This window comes from Berghia stephanieae, chromosome 8, assembly GCF_034508935.2.
Source record: "Berghia stephanieae isolate SIO BIC M18660-M18661 chromosome 8, UCSD_Bste_1.3, whole genome shotgun sequence".
NCBI classification, from domain to species: Eukaryota; Metazoa; Mollusca; class Gastropoda; order Nudibranchia; family Aeolidiidae; genus Berghia; species Berghia stephanieae.
In genome coordinates, this window is record NC_088367.1 from 51,402,003 (window position 1) to 51,427,002 (window position 25,000).

The window sequence follows — 25,000 nt, forward strand, 5'->3', positions numbered from 1 at the left end:
ACTTTTAGAAAATTAAAGGTAACAATTGTAGATGATCTATCAAGCTATGCTGAAACCAACTGAATATAGAACCACATACATACTTTTATATACCATATGGCTTTTTATTTGCTAATTACCAAAGTAAGTTCTCAACTAAAAATAAGTTTGTTAACATGGCTGTCCCAATAACTCAGTTGGTAAATCATTCACTTCACATGACATGGGACAGGGAACAGTTCGGCTATCTGGGTTTACAAGTAATGTAAGTATTTATATGTTCATTATTCTTTGTTGTTGGATGAAGAAGGGTTTTGAGCCCGAAACTTTCCGTGTTTGGTATCTTGCTCTTTTATAAGCTGTTCTATTCATTCTAATTTATTACTCTTAATGGTATTGTTCTATGAAGCAAAAAAGACAAGCATTTTCCTCTTTATTTCACTAAATAAATCACAAAAAAACTTAAGCTTTTCTTTTTTCTTCTGAAAGACAAAAATGTGTCTTGAAAAGATTCTGCAAGTCATGTCCTCCAACATATTCATTTCCATTTCAATCCCATGAAGTCTATTTTACCAAACCTTTCAAACGTGTTGCCTACCAAACAAAGGGAAGCAATGATGGCCGTGATCTCAGAGTAACGTCCATTGATAACCTTACTGACCAGCATCTTGGTAGCGATACTTTCACCACAGGACAACAGCAAGCCTGACACATTTTCCACCAACCATTCCTCTGGTAAACCTGAATATAGAGGGGTTTTTTTTAAACCTTTATTAGATTTTAGTACGGGTCACAAACTGTATTATAACAGCCCAGTTGTACAGTTTATTATCTATAAAAGTCATTGTTGAAGTCAATAGATATACTAATAACAGTTACTCACACCGTTACCACCGACATTGTAGAAACTACCAATGCCTTGAATAGTCAGATTGTCTGTGGTAAAAGTGAGTGTCTTGTAAAACAAGATCATACAGAACAAATTGAAACATCTCACAAATATGGAGGACAGATGAAAATAGTTCTTGTTACAACATTTATATAGCTCAGTTAGAAAGTGTTACATCTCACAAATATGGAGGACAGATGAAAATAGTTCTTGTTACAACATTTATATAGCTAAGTTAGAAAGTGTTAACTTGAGCACTAATATTGAGCAATATCCACTAAACATGCTCAAAGTTCTATACAAGGGGTTCCAACACCACACATGTAAGACAAGACATGACTCTCATTGGGCAGACAGAGACAACCCTGTTAACGGCCAAGTACTCATTTTACACCTGAGTACGGTTAGAGAATGCGAGTAATGAGCCCTCTCCAAGGAACCAACTGTACACCGCTCAATGTGGGATTCAAACCCAGGACCTTATTATCCAAAGGCAAGTGTCACACGACTATACCACATGGCCACACAATTGTAATAATTTGTATGCACCCTGATGTGTATAGCATTGTGACTGTAATGAAGACGCCAAGAAATGCTAATCCATATGAACTAAGAATGGAATCACTGATGTGTATAGCATTGTGATTGTAATGAAGACGCCAAGAAATGCTAATCCATATGAACTAAGAATGGAATCAATGATGTGTATAGCATTGTGATTGTAATGAAGACGCCAAGACATGCTAATCCATATGAACTAAGAATGGAATCAATGATGTGTATAGCATTGTGATTGTAATGAAGACGCCAAGAGATGCTAATCCATATGAACTAAGAATGGAATCAATGATGTGTATAGCATTGTGATTGTAATGAAGACGCCAAGAAATGCTAATCCATATGAACTAAGAATGGAATCAATGATGTGTATAGCATTGTGATTGTGATGAAGACGCCAAGAAATGCTAATCCATATGAACTAAGAATGGAATCAATGATGTGTATAGCATTGTGATTGTAATGAAGATGCCAAGAAATGCTAATCCATATGAACTAAGAATGGAATCAATGATGTGTATAGCATCGTGATTGTAATGAAGACGCCAAGAAATGCTAATCCATATGAACTAAGAATGGAATCAATGATGTGTATAGCATTGTGATTGTAATGAAGATGCCAAGAAATGCTAATCCATATGAACTAAGAATGGAATCAATGATGTGTATAGCATTGTGATTGTAATGAAGATGCCAAGAAATGCTAATCCATATGAACTAAGAATGGAATCAATGATGTGTATAGCATTGTGATTGTAATGAAGACGCCAAGAAATGCTAATCCATATGAACTAAGAATGGAATCAATGATGTGTATAGCATTGTGATTGTAATGAAGATGCCAAGAAATGCTAATCTATATGAACTAAGAATGGAATCAATGATGTGTATAGCATTGTGATTGTAATGAAGACGCCAAGAAATGCTAATCCATATGAACTAAGAATGGAATCAATGATGTGTATAGCATTGTGATTGTAATGAAGACGCCAAGAAATGCTAATCCATATGAACTAAGAATGGAATCAATGATGTGTATAGCATTGTGATTGTAATGAAGATGCCAAGAAATGCTAATCCATATGAACTAAGAATGGAATCAATGATGTGTATAGCATTGTGATTGTAATGAAGACGCCAAGACATGCTAATCCATATGAACTAAGAATGGAATCAATGATGTGTATAGCATTGTGATTGTAATGAAGACGCCAAGAAATGCTAATCCATATGAACTAAGAATGGAATCAATGATGTGTATAGCATTGTGATTGTAATGAAGACGCCAAGAAATGCTAATCCATATGAACTAAGAATGGAATCAATGATGTGTATAGCATTGTGATTGTAATGAAGATGCCAAGAAATGCTAATCCATATGAACTAAGAATGGAATCAATGATGTGTATAGCATTGTGATTGTAATGAAGATGCCAAGAAATGCTAATCCATATGAACTAAGAATGGAATCAATGATGTGTATAGCATTGTGATTGTAATGAAGATGCCAAGAAATGCTAATCCATATGAACTAAGAATGGAATCAATGATGTGTTATAGCATTGTGATTGTAATGAAGATGCCAAGAAATGCTAATCCATATGAACTAAGAATGGAATCAATGATGTGTATAGCATTGTGATTGTAATGAAGATGCCAAGAAATGCTAATCCATATGAACTAAGAATGGAATCAATGATGTGTATAGCATTGTGATTGTAATGAAGACGCCAAGAAATGCTAATCCATATGAACTAAGAATGGAATCAATGATGTGTATAGCATTGTGATTGTAATGAAGACGCCAAGACATGCTAATCCATATGAACTAAGAATGGAATCAATGATGTGTATAGCATTGTGATTGTAATGAAGACGCCAAGAAATGCTAATCCATATGAACTAAGAATGGAATCAATGATGTGTATAGCATTGTGACTGTAATGAAGACGCCAAGAAATGCTAATCCATATGAACTAAGAATGGAATCAATGATGTGTATAGCATTGTGATTGTAATGAAGACGCCAAGACATGCTAATCCATATGAACTAAGTATGGAATCAATGATGTGTATAGCATTGTGACTGTAATGAAGACGCCAAGAAATGCTAATCCATATGAACTAAGAATGGAATCAATGATGTGTATAGCATTGTGACTGTAATGAAGACGCCAAGACATGCTAATCCATATGAACTAAGAATGGAATCAATGATATGTATAGCATTGTGACTGTAATGAAGACGCCAAGAAATGCTAATCCATATGAACTAAGAATGGAATCAATGATGTGTATAGCATTGTGATTGTAATGAAGACGCCAAGACATGCTAATCCATATGAACTAAGAATGGAATCAATGATGTGTATAGCATTGTGACTGTAATGAAGACGCCAAGACATGCTAATCCATATGAACTAAGAATGGAATCAATGATGTGTATAGCATTGTGATTGTAATGAAGACGCCAAGAAATGCTAATCCATATGAACTAAGAATGGAATCAATGATGTGTATAGCATTGTGATTGTAATGAAGATGCCAAGAAATGCTAATCCATATGAACTAAGAATGGAATCAATGATGTGTATAGCATTGTGACTGTAATGAAGATGCCAAGAAATGCTAATCCATATGAACTAAGAATGGAATCAATGATGTGTATAGCATTGTGATTGTAATGAAGACGCCAAGAAATGCTAATCCATATGAACTAAGAATGGAATCAATGATGTGTATAGCATTGTGATTGTAATGAAGACGCCAAGAAATGCTAATCCATATGAACTAAGAATGGAATCAATGATGTGTACAATCATCATGTTTGTTATGACTTACTGGTCATTTCATCAATAATACAAATGATTTCATCACTACACCACTCGGAGATGCGCTGATGAAGGACTTGTAAAGCTGACGACAAATGTCCATAAAGCTGTAGGGACTGGTGAGCATTGACTGGGCTGCTTTCCGACATTTCCTGCCAGTGAATTTTGCCAGCTGAAATCACACAAAGTCAATCTTTCTTTTTCTTTTTTTTCTTTTTTGACACTCAATAAGGGATAATGGAATTTATTTTATTTTGTATTTTCCCCCACCACAGATCTGGCTATAACTAAATATAAAAACAAGAGAAAACAAATTGTGAGTTTTTATTGAGCGTAAAATCCATTAAATGTGTACAAAGCGCTTTACAAGTGGTGCCAAGCTAACAGCAATACTTAACATCATGGACAAGACATGACACCTATAAGGCACTACTACAAATTTTTTTCAACAGATATGATAATGCCACTGGCCATGTACTCATTTTACACCAGAGTGCAGGGAGATAACGTCAATAAATAAAGAGCCTTCTCCAAGGACTCAACTATGCGCCATACCTGCCTACTTGAAAATTTCAAATTCAGTAAGAAATACAAAACTCATCAGTAATTAATGGTCAAATTTCAGTAATACTAAAGCAAACAAAAATAATGATAGATACAACCTTTTATATATGTAAAATAAACTTACCATGTTATATAGGCCTATTACTATGCGGGTCAAGCCTCAATCAAAGTCTATTTTCCACAGCATGGCAAAATATTCATAAAAAATCAAGTCCAGTGAATAAGTAAAAACTACATCTGCTACAAATTCTACACATTATATATATTAACACCAATGAGGCATGGAGATTTTTTAGTGTAGCATGCGGTAAATAACGAAAAATAAATTATTATTTTTTTAATTTAATGTTGCGACCATTTGTATCAGTAATATTTCTTCTATTTCCATAAGTCCGTAATTGTCCTTACACTTCCGTAACAATGACGGACGGTCCGTAATAATAGGTAGGTATGATGCGCTGCTCAAAATGCGGAACTTGAACCTAGGACCTTCCGATGACAAGGCAAGTGTCACACCACTAGACCACATCGCCACTTCCAATGGTGGAAAAGAAATAAAAACAAGAGAAAATCAAAACCAATGATCAGGCAAAGGGTATTATCTTGTGTGACCAGGAGTCAAAATATAGACTACAATCATAAAATCACCAACAAAATCTCCCACAATTTTAATCAGACATATTACTATTCTTGATGGTCATCTGATGCTTGTATTTGTTACCTACAAGTAGTTCTAATTGAAAACTCACCTGACAAATTCCCAGTGTAGATAATAAATAGTAAACGAGCTTGAAAAACGATAGGCCAGGGTTTTAAGATCCTGCTTAACCAGAAGGCCTTGTCATTGACTGTTGTACACAGATCTAAAAATACCCGGCGAAAAAAGTACCGCACAGACATTTCCAAATCTGCATAGGTACCTGAAATGGAAAACAGAGAGATTGGTTAAATATAGATTGCTTGGCATAAGTACCTGAAATGGAAAACAGAGAGATTGGTTAAATATAGATTGCTTGGCATAGGTACCTGAAATGGAAAACAGAGAGATTGGTTAAATATAAATTGCTTGGCATAGGTATCTGAAATGGAAAACAGAGAGATTGGTTAAATGAAGATTGCTTGGCATAGGTACCTGAAATGGAAAACAGAGAGATTGGTTAAATATAGATTGCTTGGCAAATGTACCTGAAAGGAAAACAGAGAGATTGGTTAAATATAGATTGCTTGGCATAGGTATCTGAAATGGAAAACAGAGAGATTGGTTAAATATAAATTGCTTGGCATAGGTATCTGAAATGGAAAACAGACAGATTGGTTAAATATAGATTGCTTGGCATAGGTATTGAAATGGAAAACAGAGAGATTGGTTAAATATAGATTGCTTGGCATAGGTACCTGAAGTGGAAAACAGAGAGATTGGTTAAATATAGATTGCTTGGCATAGGTATCTGAAATGGAAAACAGAGAGATTGGTTAAATATAGATTGCTTGGCATAGGTATCTGAAATGGAAAACAGACAGATTGGTTAAATATAGATTGCTTGGCATAGGTATTGAAATGGAAAACAGAGAGATTGGTTAAATATAGATTGCTTGGCATAGGTATTGAAATGGAAAACAGAGAGATTGGTTAAATATAGATTGCTTGGCATAGGTACCTGAAATGGAAAACAGAGAGATTGGTTAAATATAGATTGCTTGGCATATGTACCTGAAATGGAAAACAGAGAGATTGGTTAAATATAGATTGCTTGGCATAGGTACCTAAATTGAAAACAGGAAGACCAGTTAAATATTGATTACTTTCAGCTGAAAAGTAATATCAGCACTGTTCAATTCTTTATAAATGTATTAAGTACAGTGTTGCTGCAGGGTGGAAGTAGTGAAATTAACTTACAAAAAAAAAACCAAAAAACAAGTCGATTCTTCGACCACTTAGTGAGCATTGTATCAGGATAGCAAAATCCCCTGAAAATCTCCTGGAATCCACTGATTTCCCCCTTCAAATCCACCAGAATTCCTCATTGATCCACCAGAATCTCCCTTCTTAAGTTATATACAGTCTACCACTAGTTATCAGACACTCACTTATTCGACCCATCACAATCAACACCGAGGACTATTTTAGAATTCATATCAGCTGGTAGAGTGTCTGGGGTGTGGGAGGTAGGGAGCTCAAATCCCCTGTGGATCAAGCTAAAGACATAAAAATCAACTGCCCTTCTAACACTCGGCATATGGGATCAGTGATATGACTGATTGGCCCTGCTGTCAGTATACTGTGACTGGGTGAGACTTGTGAGTTGTTACAGGCTTGTTCCTGTGTGAGTGATGCTAAGCTGCTAGAAGCTGTGGACTGTCAAAAGTAATATACTAAAATTACAGCTTAGCAAAAAGAACAAAATACCAAACATGGAACGTTTCGGGCTCAAAACCCTTCTGCCAACAACAACAAAAAAAACAATGACATCATAAATAGATTACTAAAAAGACAGATCGACTATCTTACCGTCGACAGCTTCTATCAGCTTGGCATCCAAAATACAAAGGCATAAATAAAAACAGACAATGCAGCTTACCAGGTTTACTGGCCATAACTCGTTCAATTTGTTTCTGAATAAAGGCATGTTGACATATGGCATCAAACGTTCTCAGACACTCCGTGTCATCCCAGCCAGCAATGATGGTGTGGAGAAACTTGCCAAAACACAGCAAGGCCACACACTCCGATTGGTCAATACAGGATTTTGTATTGCAACAAGAGATCTGGTAAAATGTCGTTTGGAGATGATTTTTCAAAATGTAAATTGAAACCAAAAAAAAGGAGGAAACAGAGAGAAAGAAAAAAAAATGAAAGAGCTTTGGGAATCTCTGATGAGAATTGAAGAACAAGGAATATTAGTGATGTCATCTATAAAAAATATAAAAAGAAAGAAAACAAAGACATAGAGTATAGTTTATTTTCTTAACTTCTCATCACAAACGACTTTATCATTTTATCTTGATGTAAGTATAAGGATTTAACTTCATCCTCATCATAAATGACTTTATCATTGTATCTTGATGTAAGTATAAGGATTTAACTTCATCCTCATCATAAATGACTTTATCATTGTATCTTGATGTAAGTATAAGGACTTAACTTCATCATTATCATAAATGACTTTATCATTGTATCTTGATGTAAGTATAAGGACTTAACTTCATCATTATCATAAATGACTTTATCATTGTATCTTGATGTAAGTATAAGGACTTAACTCATCATTATCATAAATGACTTTATCATTGTATCTTGATTTAAGTATAAGGACTTAACTTCATCATTATCATAAATGACTTTATCATTGTATCTTGATGTAAGTATAAGGACTTAACTTCATCATTATCATAAATGACTTTATCATTGTATCTTGATGTAAGTATAAGGACTTAACTTCATCATTATCATAAATGACTTTATCATTGTATCTTGATGTAAGTATAAGGACTTAACTTCATCATTATCATAAATGACTTTATCATTGTATCTTGATGTAAGTATAAGGACTTAACTTCATCATTATCATAAATGACTTTATCATGGACCTTGGTGTGCGACTATGTGGTCTTGTGGTTTCGGATCGGAATGTCCAGGATTTAAGCCCTGCTTGGAGCAGTTCATCATCATCATTGCCTTTTTCACCCTGGGTCAGGGTATGGGCCACAGACAAACAGTTTCCATCCTTCTCTATCTTGAGCTAACTTTTTTATCTCGTTCCATGTCTTATCACTTCTCTGTATATCAGCTTCTTTAATTCTTCTCCATGTTCCTCGTGGCATTCCCCTTGATCTTCTGCCCTCAGGGTTCCAGTTCAATACTTTCTTTGTTATAGTGGAGTCATTCTTTCTAAGGGTGTGTCCTATCCACATCCATTGTCTTCTTCCTATTTCCTCTCCCACTGGTTTCTGCTGTGTTCTTTTCCATTCTTCTTCGTTCTTAATCCTGTCCATCCATTTAATTCTGAGTAGCATGCGCATGGACCTGTTTACAAAAATCTGAGCGGCATAAGGTTGAGTCCTTGGAAAAGATTCTTTACTCATATTCTTCACTGTAATCAGGAGTAAAATGAGTATCTGGCTGTTAGCAGCGTTGTCTCTTCAGGGAAAAAAATTGTAATATTGCCCAACAGGCATCATGTCTGATTCTAAATCTTATGTGTTGCTGTTGGTCAGGGACCCTTTGATAAGCCCTTTGATCATTAACAGCTTAGTTCCTGTCTGAAAAAATTGTAATATCGCCAAACAGGCGTCATGTCTTGTCCTACGTGTTAAGTGTTGCTGTTGACTAGGGACCCCTTGTAAAACACTTTGATCTCGTTTAGTGGTTATTGCACTACATAAAAGCTCATTTTGGGGGGGGGGGGGGGGTTCTATTTTTTAAAACACATTTTGATAAAGGCCTCTATCAGAGAAGAACAGGTTTGTTTTTTCTGACTTACCCTGGTAAGAAAATCATTGATGATCTTCAGTCTGTCTTTGGTGGCAAACAGACACGTGGATCGCTTCATCAACAGACCTGAAAATATACTAATGGCTGTCTGACCGTGTTGTGGCTATTACCTCAACTATCACCAAACCCTATTGATGCTAAGCATTAAAGAAATGAACAAAAATGAATATTATAACAGCTAAGACGAAGAACCAAAGAACGTTTCAGGCTCAAAACCCTTCTTCAGCCAATATCAAAAGCTTTAATACATAAATTTAAATCTAGACCAATGACAAACAAGTGATGTGTTCATGTTTTTATTGGGTTTTTTATTGACTGAGGAAGGGTTGTAGCCCAAAACATTCTGTGGTTTTTTTTTAAGCTGGTCGGATTCATTTTTGTTCATGACTTTTTACAGACTACAACTTCTGGAAGTTTGTATGTTACTTTAAACATGAGATGGATGAGAACCTTACTTACTTACTTACTTACTTACTTACTTACTTACTTACTTACTTACTTACTTACTTACTTACTTACTTACTTACTTACTTACTTACTTACTTACTTACTATCCAGCATCGTCCTCAATGATGTTAGCTGCCTGCACTCTGCAATGACCAATGTCTGCCCATTCCTCACGTGTCTGTTGATGGAATCATACAACTCTCTGCCATTCATCCTTGTTCATTCCAGGATGTCTTTCACACAACGGGACCTTGGTCTCCCTCTTCCTCGTCTGACCTACATTTTTCCCTGTACGTCTTTCATTAAAGTGCATTAGTTTTGGCATATGTGACCAAAAAAAGCTTAATTTCCATCTATTGATGACATTTCATAGTTCAGGCATGGCCTCCAGTTCTCTGAGTATGACTGTTATCCATTCTTCTTTCCATCAAGCTCATCCTCATCATCCTTCTGTAAAACCACATTTCAGCAGAATTTATACATTTGACGTCCTTGTTCTTAAGGGTCCATCCTTCTGCGCCATAGGTCATCACTGATCAAACCAATACTTTTATTAGTTTTATTTTCAAATTTTTCCCTATAGATTTGTCTTTCCAGATATTGTTTAGAATTTTTTTGCCATTGTAATTCCGTTCCATACATATCCAGTGGGCAGTCACCATTTTGTGTTTTGGTGGATCCCAGATCTGTAAAATGTGACACGCCTGCAATCTCTTTGTTTTTATTTAGTACGGTTTGATATTTCATTTCTCTGATTTGCATGTACTTTGTCTTTTTTGGCATTTAGTTTGAGGCCTTTTAGCTCACCTGCATTGTCCAGATCATTAATGAAAGTTGTTGCCTCTGAGTGGTTGTTAGTTAGATCGCAGTTTCATTCGCATTTCTAAGATTTTATATTTTTAGACCTCTATTTTGATTCCAAATTATCAGCGACTGTTTCTCTGATTATTTGTTCAGTGCATGTGCTGAATAGGGGTGTAGAAAGAATTCGTTCTCTTACACATGCTCCTATTGTGAAATGTTCTGTGTGGCTTTGCTCCAGCAAATCCTATGTTCCTGGTTTGTGTAAAAAGATTGCATGAGGGCGACAAGGTGTGATGGGAAACCCATGTCGTGTAGGGTCTGAGCGATTTTTTCATGCTCAACACTGTCAAACACTTTGCTGTAGTCTACTAAGATGATGTATGCCTCTTTGTGAATTTCATTTAGTTTTTCTATGATGTAGTGTGCAGAGCATGTCTCCAATATCTCTTCCTGGTCTAAAACCGACCTGTTCTTCTGCTAGTTCTGTTTCTATTTTAGCTTTCTAGGATGACATTGAGCATGATTTTACTAGCATGACTAATGAGTGCTATGGTTCTGTAATTGCTGGACTCCTTTGTCTACCCTGATTTATGAAAATTTTGCTTCTTGAAGATCGAGGGGAAAAATAACAATAAATATCGAATTGTAAGCTTCAATTTATCAGATGAAGACAATACTGTGGACGTTTCGGGTTTCCCCTTTATCAACAAAACTACTAGGGGGATCACGATAAGGCTGACCGACTAACCCTGCCAACTTTCAATGAGCCAGCAAATTTAAGGTATGAAACAAGACACATGGGGACAACTGATTGAAAGTTTTAGACAATTTGGAGAATCACTAAGGTAGATGAAGAAAATTGAGTTTCATATCAAATTAATCAGAATGAAGGTATTTAAGGGTTTTGATGTTAAGACATAAAGTGACAGATTGTCTTTATTACTTCATGGTTTACCTTCATGACAGAATCTAAATAACTGCACAGGTAGGCATAATTTTTTAATTCTTTTTACCGACATGATATCACCCTAGAAAAATTGATTATTTTCATGATATTGATAGGATATTACATACACTGCCGCTATTGGTATCATTGTAGTAAACGTTTTATATATGTAACTTTTGTATATTTATTTGTAACATGCATTGAGCATTACACAGTGATGAAAAAATGTGATATAAATGCCATGTATTAATATTATTATTATTATTATTATTATTATTATTATTATTATTGTGCAGCTTAGTGGTCTTGTGGTATGACACTCGCTTTCGGATCGGAAGGTCCTGGGTTCGAGCCTCACTCACCGCATAGTTGAGTCCTTGGAGAAGGCTCTTAACTCACATTCTCTCACTGTACTCAGGTGTAAAATGAGTACCTGGCCGTTAACAGCATTGTCTCTGTCCGAAATAAATTGTATGTAATATCGCCTCACAGGTGTCAAGTCCCGTCCTACATGTTAGATGTTGCTGTTGGCCAGGGACCCCTTGTAAAGCGCTTTGAGCATGTTTATAGGATATTGCGGTATATATTTTTAAAAAAGCTTAATTATCATTATCATTATTATTATCATTATTATTAAATTTATTTTTAACTAAAAACACAATAACTAGTATTCACCTACCGATTCTATAATACTTGGTGAGAGCAGCAGACTGTTGTTCGACTGACAAATGTCCATGGACATCAGTATGGGACAGGTAATGGGGACCACTACAGCGTGTTAGTCTGTACACCTCCACTAGATTTCGCATGGCTTTAGAACAGATGGTCATCATACTCAATTCCTCAACTGAAAAGTAACAACAGAAAAATAATAATAATAATACTAATAATAATAATAATAATAATAATAATAATAATAATAATAATAATAATAATAATAATAATAATAATAATAATAATATAATAATAATAATAATAATAATAATAATAATAATAATAATAATAATAATAAATAATAATAATAATAATAATAATAATAATAATAATAATAATAATAATAATAATAATAATAATAATAATAATAATAATAATAATAATAATAATAATAATAATAATAATAATAAATAATAATAATAATAATAATAATAATAAATAATAATAATAATAATAATAATAATAATATAATTAATAATAATAATAATAATATAATAATAATAATAATAATAATAATAATAATAATTATTATTATTATTATAATTAATGGTTTTTATATAGCGCCTTACCCCATATCTTAACTCTTTAAGATTCAACTCGACAAAAAACCGACAACGGCATAATATTCATGGGCGGGGTAGTCAAGACTGGCCTCAGTAAGTAAAATCCAATCGTTGTGAAGGAAATGACAGGCCCTGTCATTGTCACAGGATGTTTTCACCTTTGATTTTTATAAATTTGCCGACACACAATAAAATATGTTGTAGAAATTGCGATTTAAATCCTATTTTATTTGCGAGTGAAAATCATTGACATTGCACTTTGTTTGGTAAAAATCGGGGGGAAATTACTTCTTTGGTGATGAAAAATGACTTTGATAACATTTTTTGTAAATTTAAAAAATATTATGAATAATTTATAACTCCCTTATTTGTGGGGCGATTTTGTCATTCGTGGTATCAATTTTATTGTAATAAAGAGATAGGAACTTCAGAGTTATTTATTCTGATCCGAAATTATTACTTTGTAATTTTAGCACTAAGAAAAGTAGTTGGTAAATAAATTTGGTACACCTCTTTGATCAACCGCCAACGTCATTCGTGTAGAATTGTGAGTCACAGCTATCTATCCAGATGGCCGAAACGACGCTTCTCGCCGTCGATGTATTACGCTATTGTTACGCAAGGAATATAACACCTTTTTGAGTAGGCCTAAAAGCTAAAATCTAAAAGTAAAAAATATAATTCTGAGGAATTTGAAAGTCACATTGTTGAAATCTGCTTGAAAAAAGAAGAACATTGGTCCTTATTTCAGAAAAATCGGTTTAAAACCAACTGTTTTACGAATAAATTTGATTTTAAAAATTGCTTTTGTTTATTTTAGCTTTTTTTAGCAACTTTTTTATTAATCGGCCGATTTTCTTGATTTTTATATCATTGTTTATATCTCAATGGGACGAGATCAGTGATATACTTTGTTTGTTTCAAATGTAACTAGAAAATAATTTGGCTTTTTTACCTATCAACCATGCCTGGATAATTTATTCAACAACGTGGTGATTGTGACGCCACTATGCGATCAGCGTCTTCCACTGTTTCAGCGATGACTCAATGTATTGTTGACGGCTGTTGACACGTGAGCTGTCAGAACGACCAACCGTTGAAGGGTCAAGATTCTCAATAGCCAATCGTTCTTCGATCAAAAAACTTAAGAACTCACGAGAACAAAAGTTTGAAATGTGGTGATGGACGGACCTATGAAATCGTTTCTGGGCGGAGTTTAGTCATGAGTGACCGTAGAAAACGAAAAGGCGACTACAGATATCAAAGGGTAGGGTTACATCATCAAAGGATGTCTACATGATTGACATGACCATATAGGGAACTCATTATCTACTCCCCCAAAAATAATCTGAACACGAGAGGGTTAACAAGCTCAAAGCGTTTTACAGTAATGTAAGACTAAATAATCTCGTCAATTACTTGTTGAAGTCAAATTCTATATGTTCAACATTATAGTGTTTTGAGATGATTTGTAACAATAATACATTAAGTAATGAACAAAAATTACTCTATCAGCCTCAAAGCAGAACAAACACCAAACACAAAACGTTTCAGGCTCAAAATCTGTCTTCAGCCAATAACAAATAACAGTTTTGAAATTTTAAAAAGAATTGAAGATCTATACGGTGCAATATCCACTAATCGTGCTCTAAGTGCTTTACAAGGGGTCCCATGCCCACAATATGCGATACTACAAAAGAATATTGTGAACAGCCAAGTACTAATTTTACACCTGAGTTTGGTGAGAGAATATAAGTAAAGAACCTTTTCCAAGGACTCCACTATGCAACGCTCAGAGTGGAACTAGAACCCTGGACCAAGAGATGAGTGTCATGAAGCAAGACCACATCGCTGCAGCAGTGTGTCTGTTATTTTTTGAAGAAGAAGAGTAATGAGCCCAAAACGGTCTGTGTTTATCTTTTCCAAAAAATCTTTTACCATACTGTTGGATAAATTTTGGTACATCACTTTGTACAGTCCACTGCTGTTCTCAAGCAGCTTGGAATAATAAAAAGTGAGCATAATATATATGTGCGGCTATGTGGTCTAGTGGTATGACACTTGCTTTCTGATCGGAAGGTCCTGGGTTCGAGCCTCGCTCTGCGTATAGTTGAGTCCTTGGAGAAGGCTCTTTACTCATATTCTCTCACCGTACTCAAGTGCAAAATTACTACCTGGCCGTTAACAGCGTTGTCTCTGTCCAAAAAAAATTGTAACGTCACCAAACAGGCATCATATCCCATCCTAAATGTTAAAATGTTGCTGTTGGCCAGGGACCTATGTAAAGTGTTTTGAGCACATTTAGTGAATATTACGCTATATAAAAGCTCAATTATTTTTTTTTTAATTTTATATAGTACAATATCCAGAAATTGTGATCAAAGCCATCTATCTTGCCAACAATCATGAATAATCACTTACTTCCTAGAAAACTCATTATGTTGAATCTCAGTTCCACAGGCAACAAATCGAAATAGCCGAGTGAATACTTTGACAGCAAAGTCTCTAAACCAGATCTGTCCCTCTGTAATGTGTCTCGTCTGTGCAGTCGACTTGACCGTCGTGGTATTTTCACAGACATGGCACCTTTGATGAGATCCATGAAGTTTAGATTTTCATCCTAAAATAGATTTAATATAAAATAACAAATTGATTTCATATCGAGTAATTTTAATTTTGATTTCATGTTTGGGTAAATAGGAAACAAAGATTAAGGTGGAGAGGGAGAAGGAGTATGATGATGATGATGATGATGATGATGATGATGATGATGATGATGATGATGATCATGATGACAGTAATGATAACAATGACGACGATGAAGATGACAACATCAAGCTCGATGACAACAGCAGCGCAGATAATGATAATGATGATTGTTACGAAAATGATAAGGGAGGAGGTAATAATTTCACGATTATTACTATTATTATTATTATTATTATTATTATTATTATTATCATTATTATTATTATTATTTATTACTATTATTATTATTATTATTATTATTATTATTATTATTATTATTACTATTATATTATTATTATTATTATTATTATTATTATTATTATTATCATTATTATTATCATCCTCATCATCATCGTCAAAGCATTGATTATAGGCCTATGTGTGATCACATCTTTAAATCTTCATACTTCCATGATTTTGTCATTTATTTTGCCTGACGTAAACTTAATTGCAAGCGTAATTGTTATGGCCTTATTGTTGTAAATAAAATACTCTCAAACCTACGCAAAATATTATCCATATTATAACAATGCTAATCAAACCCATAATTAATGGTGTTCGGTTATCAGTAGACCTGGTAATAAATAATATGGTGATGTCGATGTGCATGTTGATTTTTCCTTTTTCTTTTAGCCATTTAATTTAATTTATGTAAGCCAGAACCTGAGTTGCCATTTAGAATGGGTTCATTATAAAATCAAAAATCGAAAACGATATTCTTATGAGATTGCATTTTGTATCTAAAATACAATCATTTTTTAAATTACAAATCGATCCAAAAAATCAAAATCACAATATTTGTGCCAGTGATCAGTGCATTGATAGAATTTTGCGATGATTTTTGACATTTACAATTGCGGGCTTCTGAGTTTCAGTTGAGTTTCCTGAATCAGCCCACATTTTCTCTAAAAGTTGTCATGTAGATAAGATTAAAAATCATGGTAATATTTTACCAATTCTAGTGTCTCGAAAAGGAATTCAACAAATAACCGTTCCCATGAAGTCTTTTGAAATTGTGGAGGGCAAAACTTTTTAACTTTTGGTCCTTATCTTTTGGTAACTAGAGTTTTAGATTTGGTAATTATCTCCCTTGATGACCTAATGACCTGTAATTTTCAGGTACAGTTAAATCTCGATATGACGAGAGGAATATCTTGATTCGTTGTATTGCTTTTTGTTTGTAAGTTTTACGAGTATCAGATGATTTTGTGCGTTGGGTCAAACTATGAATAGGAATTACGTGTAGCGTATTATAAACTCACACACACAAACACATACACACATACTCACACACACATACTCACATGCGCACACACAAACGCAAACAGATGCATATATTCTTTAATTTTCATGGGGGGAGGGGACGGATCTGAACAAGATAGAACCTCAAATTCATTATTTTCTTCGCTTCATGTGTTGTGGATGGATTGGGCGGAGTTAGACTAGTAACAACGATAATTTTTATTATATTACAGTTCTAGGTCACTTAGTTACATTGTAACTAGAAAGTTACAAATACCAAGACGCTTCTGGAGAAAAAAAAATCCGAAGAAAAAAAAATTAAATTAAATTTTGTAACAATCAGCCAACTAATTTGAATGGACACGATAGGTCAACAATCAGTCAACAATAGATGGAACAAAATTTACGCAGACTTTATACGTTTAAGATTACACATAGCTTTGTTACCCCTTCCGCACTAGGACAGGACTGTCCTGGGACAGTCCTGTCCCAAATCTGTAACATATAGAATTAAGAGAAACCTACCGCACCTATTGGGACGGGACAAAACAGTCCCGTTGTGTTTCAAGCCGTTGTGAAATGCTACAAAATCAACGGGACAGGGCTGTCCCAGTCCTGTGTTCATATCGTTTGTGATAGTAGAAAAATATAGCAGCCTTCCGCACTAGGACAAAAAAGTCCCAGACTTGGCGGCGCCGTGTCAAAATTGAAATGCCTGTCTTTATTTTCTGCATCCCTACTACTACTACTACTACTACTACTACTACTACTACTACTACTACTACTACTACTACTACTACTACTACTACTACTACTACTACTACCACTACTACTACTACTATTTCTACTGTTGCTTCTGCTGCTGCTAATGCCACTAATATATTAATACCTACATCCCTATATATTTAATATTTTAATAATGCTTAATATTTTGTATTTATTTCCAATTCCATTGTATTTATTTTCCAACAATAGTCCACACTTTATTGTAGTTCACTTTCTATACTGCATTACACAGTTCCTCCCCGCCTCCCCTCTTTTGACATAATTAAGTACGCACCTTTTATAAAGTTCTATTGCTCTGTTTTAATTCGCGCTTCCTCACAAAGTAGCATACAATTTCCTGCCCATCAATGTTTTTGTTTTTGCATCTTAACAACGCCACTACCACATTATCTCATTCGTCTGTAGTTTTTAATTCATCATGTGTTGTTGATGAAGGGGAAACCCGAAACGTCCATTTTATCTGTTTTCGTATATTAAACTGAAGCTTACATTCAATCTCACAGTTATAATCTATTTATTTATTTCAATTCTGAATATAAAAAAGCAAGAACAATTCAAAAAATAATTCTATGTGATGAAACCACGTACAGGAGGCATAGTAACATAAACATTTTCGGCAATTTAACAACGTATATTTATAAATATAATTTAAGAAGTGTCACACTTTGTGAGACAGCAGTAACGTGTCTAAAACCGGTCGCACATCTATTCGGTAACTTGTGGGATCAATTATCTTTATCGTTATTTATTTCGGGAATTCTCAATGAAAATATTTTTAAGTCCTTTCTGAGCCACTTGGACTCATTGTAAGACAAATTAAGTCCTTTAGAGCCTGGTAGCCAATGGTGCAGGAGTTATTCCGGTTTCAATAGCGTGAAGCGGACAATTAGCGTATTTGCTTGAAAACCTTTGAACAGGACGCTAGTCTATCGCAGATTACTATCCCAGCTTGACAGGTACCCTTTTACACCTGAATGGAGTGAGTGATTGGAGTAAATTTTCTTGCTCTAGAAAGTACAAATTGGCTTCGGTCGGAATCGAACACAGAACCTCTGAGTCCAAAGTACAACGCGCTAACCATGGGCCATCTTGCCTCCTAAGCTTATAAATCCGGAACTTATCCATGTTTCTGTAGCGTTGAGCAGACAGATAACAGTTTAAAATTTTAAAAAATAAAACTCCCTTTTTCATCCCATAGGGGAAATTTTTCTCGAGGGTCTATTCCAAGGGAGGACTGGAATAACCCAGGCGTCAGCCGCAATGCAGCGCCGCAAATTGAGCTAGGGCGAGGTATAACCCAGGCGTCAGGCGCAGTGCAGAGCCGCAAATTGAGCTAGGCGAGGTGACTTACTCAAGGCAACACAGCGCATCAGCGGGTGATCGAACTGATGCCTTTCGGGTACGAAGCAAAGACCGTGCTGACTTTCTATTATCCTCTTGAATGATGCTAGTCCGTCAAAGATTACTTTCATCAGCGAACTGGTACTCATTTGCACCTGGGTAAAATGAGGTGATTCCAAGAAGTCATTTTAAGATAAGATCGGAGATCACCATAGAGTCTACGGAATTGACCCTTGAGCAATCTTTGGGTCATTAAAGGATGCACCCAATATTGTTTTCTCTTTCAATTTGTCTTTTTTTCGACGTAGTAAAGCACAGAAATATGCAACCTCTATTTTCATTCATTGTTATTAGTATTAGTAGTAAGTAGTAGAGTATTGTTTTTTAGTAGAGTAGTGTGTGTAGTAGTAGTAGTATTGTAGTATGTAGTAGTAGTAGTAGTAGTGTGTAGTAGTAGTAGTAGTAGTTAGTTAGTATAGTAGTATGTAGTATAGTAGTAGTATGTAAGTAGTAGTAGTATGTAGTAGTAGTAGTAGTAGTAGTAGTAGTAGTAGTAGTAGTAGTGTATATAGTAGGTAGTAGTATAGTAGTAGTAGTAAGTAGTAGTAGTAGTAGTGTAGTAGTAGTAGTTAGTAGTTAGTAGTAGTATAGTATAGTAGTAGTAAGTATAGTAGTAAGTAGTAGTAGTAGCAGCAGCAGCAATAATATTACTCTTGCTATAAGAATATTGCATGATTATATAAATCTTATGTAAACAAATCCCATTGTACAGTGTAAAAAATCATTATTGTCATGTCGTATCTTATGTTGATTCATAAAATGTGAATTATTAGAGTTGTACCAAGGACTTATTTTTTTGAATTATTAATTTATAACTCAACCTATTAAATAACTAATCTATTAATTAGAAGATTTTACATTATTATTATCACCATGATAATTACCATTATTATTATTATTATTATTATTATTATTATTATTATTATTATTATTATTATTTATTATTATTATTATTATTATTATTATTATTATTATTATTATTATTATTATTATTATTATTATTATTATTATTATATTATCATTATTATATTATTATAATTATATTATTATTATTATATTATTATTATATTATTATTATTATTATTATTATTATTATTATTATTATTATTATTATTATTATTTTATTATTATTATTATTATTATTATTATTATTATTATTATTATTATTATTATATTATTATTATTATTATTATTATTATTATTCGTTATCATTATTATTATTATTACTATTATTATCATTATTACTATCATTGTTTGCCTTGCTTTATTATTGATTTTATTTACTTGATTTGTTGATGAAAATATTATATTCTTGTATGAGTTATATTGGCAATTGCCTACAATCAAACTTTTGAATCTTGTAAAAAAAAAAAAAATAATGCATTCGCGCAGGTGTGTCCTGGGACAGTCCTGTCCTAGTGCGGAACCCCTTTTGAATAGAAGTTTTCTCCAGTGGGACAGGACAAATTTGTCCTTGGACAGTTTTGTCCTAGTGCGGAAGGAGTCTTAGTTCATACGTTTTATCCGGCTGGCGGGTTTTGTGAGTATTTTACCTAACCGCATATTTCATTCATTCATTTATCCCATGATCTGATGATCGTCGGGGGGATACATGGGATGGCATTCTCCAAGAGTTCTTCCATCTTCATTCCCGCGCATTCCTTGATATTGTCCATCCAAACTTTCCTTTGTCTCCCACTTCTTCTTCCTCCTACAAGGATACCCTCCATCACCGTTCTGCACAAACCTCCATGCCTCACAATGTGGCCAAACCATGACAGCCTCCTTCTAACTGTGGTGATCAGGGGTTCCTGTCGTCCTGCACGATCTTGCACCTCTTCCAGTACGTTTTTATTGGTTTTGTATACGGCACCGGCATCAGTTTTCGATAACTTTTCATCTCAAAAGCAGAGATTCTGCGCTCTAATTCCGTAGTAATGTCCATGACTCGCAGCCGTATTGTAAGATGGTATAAGTATAAGATGAGAAAAGCGTTAAACTTAAAATACGAACGTCTCAAATGAGGAGGCTCATGTCGAATATAGACAAGGAAATATTAAGTGGACGTCGCTTGTTAGCGGTAAAGGTAGAAAGAACTACACTTATAATTATAAGCAATAGTTTAAACATTCCATAATTACATTGTATGTTTCATTATGAATCATGAGCATATTGCAAAATTAATGGGAACTAACGAGATATTGAATCAATATACATGAGAATCCTACAAAACATGGATTATCTCACCAACGTGGTGGGCAAACTCAGGCAGATCCTTGCATTTGGCGTGATGTCGTCTGGGCAGATGTGTGCAGGCGGGATTTTGTGACGTGGTTTCACTTTCACAGACGCGACTTTTAGGAACACCGGCCACCACTTGACGACGATGCCTTCGGATAGTTGCATGGCAGTAATAGGGACGAGGCTCCATCTGGTTGGTCAACTCACGTTGGTAAGACCCACGGGCCTCTCGAGACTTTGGTCTACGAGTGTTATGTTTCGGATTGTAAGATTCCGGCCAACGGTGCACCGGATTTCGAGACTTAGCAGGGGCACTATCCGGCCATTGGGGCACCGGATTATTCGTCACTGGGGCATTGTCCGGCCAACGGGGCACCGGATTATTGGTCTCAGTCTCTCGGTCACTGTCCGGCCAATGGGGCACAGGACCACGGCCTCTACCCGGCCAACGGGGCACCGGATTATTGGTCTCTTGGTCTAGGTCCGGCCAACGGGGCACCGGACCACGGGGGCTATCCGGCCAACGGGGCACCGGATGATTGGTCTCTCGGTCTAGGTCCGGCCAACGGGGCACCTCGGGCTCAGGAACATGGGTCCTCTCGGGTTTAGGAACATGGGTCCTCTCGGGTTTGGCAGTCACACTGGTCATCTCGGGTTGGACAGGATACTCGACGTGTATGGTAGCCGGTAGCGGCCGTCTTGTTATAAATTCGGCTGTAAAGGGGCCGAGAGGCAAGTTAACGTCGATTGTCGTCTGTCGCAATAAAACATCGAGGTTGGTGGACAGGGACTGGCAGCGAGAGTGTAAATTCGTTCCAATTCCAAGCGGATGTCTGACTGATGAATAAATAAGCAGGTCTCAAAAAGGCTGTGGCTTCTGAAATTGAGATCCTGCTCACAGCGCCAAATTTGTAATAGAGTCAGACAACCGGGTTGCTGATGCCGGCGAGTGTGATAGAGACAACCGGGTAGTTGATGCCGGCGAGTGTGATACTGATGGAGACAACCGGTTAGTTGATGCCGGCAAGTGGTAGTAGTATTGGCAGAGTGTAGAGGCCGTGGGAGTGGATTGATTCGGTCCCGGGGTCGACTTAAGAGTTCCAGACTGTAACTGCGGCGGTGGTGCTCAAGTGAGGAAGATAGATCGAGACAATGAAGTGACAGTTTAGTACTACTGTTAGTGATAGTAGCATGACTTCATGTGTCGGAAGTAGAAGTAGGGAGTTGATTTCATGAGCGAAGAGCACACACCACAGTCAAGTCCGGAGACACCATAGTCTACCCGAGTCCTACCTAGCCCATCCACTCCAGGGTAGTGGAGGCGATCAAACAACAAAGACCAGGATGTATAATGATGAAGTCTTTATTCAGGAACAATGGAACAGATCATTCTTTTGTATCGTATTCTATAGGCGTGTAGCAATGAATGGATCAATGAATGAATGAAAAGAATCACATAAGAGAATGACATAATTTTAGTAGTGTTGGGTTATTTGATCGCTTTTACTCGATCGACGACCGAGCGCCAAGCCACGAGTCAGTGCTCGATCTCAATGCCGGAAGAGCGAGTTAGTAAAACGATCACTCGATCGTAAAACGATCAGGCGGGTTGTGAGCTTGAGACGATCTTGACACGTGAGACGAGCTTGAGACGATCAGGATTCGAGCGAGCGGAGGGGTAACGAGTGTTTCGAATCATTTCAAATTCAAACGATCACAGTTTGCCATCCGATACCAATCGCCAATGTTTGCACACGGTAGTCTGTGGTTCTTCCACAGCCCTCACTCCTTGTCAGATGTTAGTGTGTCTGGGTGGCAGTGGCAGGGAAATTCGTATAGGTGTATTACGCGTGTGTGACAAGACTTCATTAAACCTACTAAAGTTTGACTATCACACACACACACACACATACACACACACACACACACACACACACACACACACACACACTAAGGCTATTTCTATGACACACACGCATCCATCTATCAATGAACACTCCTACAGTAGTGCGGCTATGTGGTCTAGTCATGACGTAACTATAGGTAGTACTCTAGTCGACCATGGGTCTAGTGCATTATAATGGTCTAGTGGTATGACACCCGCTTTGGGATCGGAAAGTCCTGGGTTCGAGCCTCGCGCTCGGTGCATAGTTGAGTCTTTGGACAAGGCTCTTTACTCACATTCTCTCACCGTACTCAGGTGTAAAATGAGTACCTGGCCGTTAAGAGCGTTGTCTTTGTCTGAAAAATTGTAATATCGCCTAACAGGCGGCATGTCCCGTCCTACATATTAAATGTTGCTGTTGACCGGGGACCCCTTTACAAAGCGCTTTGATCACATTTAGTGGATATTGTAAAGCTCAATTTTTTAAAGTAAAACATTAGCTTTGAATATGGAATGTTTCAATTTTAGATGCCTGTGTATTCTTTGTTAGTTCCCATCATCATCATCATCATCATCATCATCATCATCATCATCATCATCATCATCATCATCAGGGGCAGCGGTACGGTCTTTGGTTGGCACCCGAAAGGTACCGAGTTCGATCACCCGCCGCTGAGTGGTCTTGAGCAAGTCACCTTGCCCTAACTAAATTTGCGGCGCTGCACTGCGGCTATCGCTTGGGTTATTCCAGTCTTCCCTTAGAATAGACCCGAAAGACGAATCTCCCCTATGGGATGAATAAAGGGAATTATGTTTAATTTATTTATCATCACCATCATATCAGCGGGATCATCATCATCACCACCACCACCACCACCACCCTAATAATAATGGATAAAATAATAATCAACACATTTCAATGTAATAATCAATCTAAAATCAATCAGTGCTCCTAAAAGACCCTTTGATTTCTTTGTCTAATTCGTTCCATACTTTTGGAGTCCCGACAAAGAAAGATTTTCAGCTAACTATAGTTTATATATGGGAATATTAATCAGTCGTTTATATTGGAATCGGAGTTGTCTAGCAGGTGTATTAGTTCAAAGCGCATTTCCAAGGATTTACCATGCTCAATGAACTTCACAATATTTAATTTAATTTATTCCTCCGGCACGCCATATCGACCATACATCCATTTCGTACAGTAGGTACCGATCGCTGTTTGGAGTCTTTTTATATTAAAGCTCTTTACAATACCCGTCATTGCTTATAAGATAAGAATACATTCACACCTGAGTCAAGTGCCTTACACACGGACTTAACGTCTGGATCACAATTTTCAACAATCACTGTCACTCATCCGGCCATTGACAAGGCTTGATTTTCTGACAAGAGACACCGTACCACTGAGCGACCGAACAAATAATCACCATCTGCGCCATCGTCATCATCATCATCATTATCATCATCCTCATCACAGCCGTAACAGCCAGAAAAACCACAATCATCATCTTCGGGTCCGGTTTATCCGTGTTGGGGGTGGGGGTGGAACCTGCTAAAGTATTTCATTTTTTAAACAGAAACACGATAATCATCATCATCATCATCATCGTCATCCATTGTCGTCGGCATCGTTATCATCGTGTCCGGGCAATCCGTGTGTGTCTGGGTGTGGAACCTGCTAAATATTATTATTATCTACCTACCTAATAAAAACACACCATTCTTGTTCATTTATTTTTAAATAATGAAATGAAAGGCACGACCTTTCCCGCACACACAAGAGGCGATGACGACCAGTGACAAATTATGGGAGGTGGGGGCGGCCGACAACTTTTGGCGCGACATAAATATGAAATGTTAAGGTGACAGCGGGATGATGGTGGTGGGAGGGGGGGGGGGGGTCTCAA

General features: G+C 36.1%; 1 protein-coding gene across 1 annotated transcript in view; it reads right to left on the bottom strand.

Annotated features, from left to right (window-relative positions):
* The window catches only part of LOC144977884 (F-box only protein 47-like), a 24,226-nt gene extending 7,629 nt beyond the window's left edge, over positions 1-16,597 (bottom strand). Inside the window, exons 1-8 of the mRNA XM_078923292.1 lie at positions 16,489-16,597; positions 15,209-15,407; positions 12,190-12,357; positions 9,303-9,379; positions 7,401-7,587; positions 5,571-5,741; positions 4,268-4,429; positions 578-720 (exon numbers count right to left, since the gene is read on the bottom strand). Of these exons, the coding sequence (XP_078779418.1) occupies positions 578-720; positions 4,268-4,429; positions 5,571-5,741; positions 7,401-7,587; positions 9,303-9,379; positions 12,190-12,357; positions 15,209-15,389 (1,089 nt within the window). The 5' untranslated portion in view covers positions 15,390-15,407; positions 16,489-16,597. The remainder of the gene's footprint in view (positions 1-577; positions 721-4,267; positions 4,430-5,570; positions 5,742-7,400; positions 7,588-9,302; positions 9,380-12,189; positions 12,358-15,208; positions 15,408-16,488) is intronic.
* Between the last annotated feature and the right edge of the window lie 8,403 nt (positions 16,598-25,000).